Source organism: Cotesia glomerata, linkage group LG1, assembly GCF_020080835.1.
Source record: "Cotesia glomerata isolate CgM1 linkage group LG1, MPM_Cglom_v2.3, whole genome shotgun sequence".
Classification (NCBI taxonomy): Eukaryota; Metazoa; Arthropoda; class Insecta; order Hymenoptera; family Braconidae; genus Cotesia; species Cotesia glomerata.
In genome coordinates, this window is record NC_058158.1 from 17,188,540 (window position 1) to 17,190,499 (window position 1,960).

A 1,960-nucleotide genomic window follows, 5' to 3' on the forward strand; every position below is an offset into this window, starting at 1 on the left:
CCAAACTTTTGCGGGATGTTTTACGAATTTACAGATTGCAGCCGAAACCATTTGTAAGCTCAGTATGCAGCAAGCTATAAATGAAGAAAAAGAGCTTACATTAAAGGAAGAAAATTCGGAGACAAATTTGACTGTTAGCGGCGACGGTACCTGGAAAAAACGTGGCCATACTTCCCGTTTTGGAGTAGTTACGCTGGCAGGAAAATACAGCAAGAAAATTCTTGATTCATGCGTAAAATCTACATATTGTCAGAGTTGTGTTTTTTGGAAGAAAAAAAAAGATAGCGAACCTGAAGCTTATGAGGAATGGCTATCATTACACGAAGAAGAATGTGATGTCAATCATAAAGGATCTGCCTCAAAAATGGAAGTGGATAGTGTAAAAGACATGTTTGGTCGTTCCATTAGTAAATATGGTGTAAAATATACCCGCTATATTGGTGATGGTGATAGTGCTACCCACAAAAGACTTATAGATTTGAATCCTTATGATATTCCTGTTGCTAAATTGGAATGCTATCTACATGTGAAAAAAAGAATGGGAACACGTTGCCGAAATGTAAAGAAAACTAATAAGAATTTAGGAGGAAAAAGTAAAACATCACAAAAGTTAACTGTAAATTTAATAAATAAACTCCAAAAATATTATGGTCTGGCAATTATGAGGAATCAAGATAATGTAGATGAAATGTATAAAGCAATCTGGGCAACATTTTATCATTTCTGTTCAACTGACAAAAACCCAAATCATAAAAATTGTCCAGAAGGCGCTGAAAGTTGGTGCGCTTATCGCCGCGCGGAAGCTGAAGGAATCACTAGTACATTTAAACACGATTACCTCCCACTGGATCCAGAAGTACAAAAAGCTATAAAACCTATTTATGAAGAATTATCTCGACATGAATTGCTTGATAGATGTAAAGGTAACAATACTCAAAACAACAATGAAAGCTACAACGGTTTACTTTGGCACTTTTCACCCAAGCATCTTCATAATGGCTTCAAAACTATTGAATTGTCAAATAATTTCGCAACTGCAATATTTAATGACGGTTATTCGTCAATTTTGAAGATGTTCAATCTAATGGGAGTGATAGTTGGACCTGCAGCAAGAGATTTTGCGGCTCTTAAGGACAACACGAGAATACGAATCGCTGATCATCGCCAAAGGGCTTCTTCAAAAGAAGGTCGATCCTCTCGAAGAAAAGCTTCTTCAGCTGAACAAGCCCTTTTCGAAGAAGAGGAAGGTGAATTATATGGCCCTGGAATAGCAGATTAGCTGTAAGTATGATTTTAAACCACTTATAACAGTGAAAACGATCATTTTATCTTTAAACGCGTTTTTCTCGAAACAGCATTTTCCGAATTTGCTGCAGTGATTACTCAAAAACAAATGATCCGATCACTATCGAATTTTTTTTACATGTTCTATATATAGTTCTCCGTACAATGACCTATCGATTTTTTGATCTGATCAAAAATCGAATTTTGGCAGGCCAAAAACGACCAAAATTTTGGGTAAAATTCGTCTATTTTTTTTAAAACGCCGCCATATTGTCAATTTTTGATTTTTTTTTTTATCGTAGGTCATTGTACAGACAATTTTATCTAGTTTAACGAGAATTTTTTTTTTTTAGATTTCATCCACGGAGAAGGCCGGAATCACTGCAGCAGTGAAGGACCTTTTTTTTTTCGCGCCGTTGGAGATCGACGATAACTTAAAAAATATTTAATTTTTTTCTTCAAAAATTTCACTATAAATTCTTAAAACATGTATAAATATATTCTTAAAATTTTGAAATAATTGATAAAGTATTTTCTTTAATAAAAATTCCCAAAAATCACCTTTTTTTTAGGCCGTTACACTAGTTGTGCCCCTTAAACATGTATTTTCAAGATAGTAAAAAGTTTGAACAGAATATTTCATTTTTCTATTAAAAAACAATTGTCGAAAATAGAC

General features: G+C 33.9%; 1 protein-coding gene across 1 annotated transcript; it reads left to right on the plus strand.

Moving 5' to 3' along the window:
- The first annotated feature begins 473 nt into the window (after positions 1-473).
- Positions 474-1,754, plus strand: LOC123259957. Its single transcript, XM_044720805.1, has 2 exons — positions 474-1,281; positions 1,638-1,754. The coding sequence occupies exon 1, from the start codon at positions 539-541 to the stop codon at positions 1,277-1,279; it is 741 nt and encodes a 246-aa protein (XP_044576740.1). The 5' UTR covers positions 474-538; the 3' UTR covers positions 1,280-1,281; positions 1,638-1,754.
- Positions 1,755-1,960: the final 206 nt, after the last annotated feature.

Coding starts and splice junctions, on each gene's coding strand:
- LOC123259957 (XM_044720805.1), top strand. CDS start 539: ATGGGAACACGTTGCCGAAATGTAAAGAAAACTAATAAGAATTTAGGA.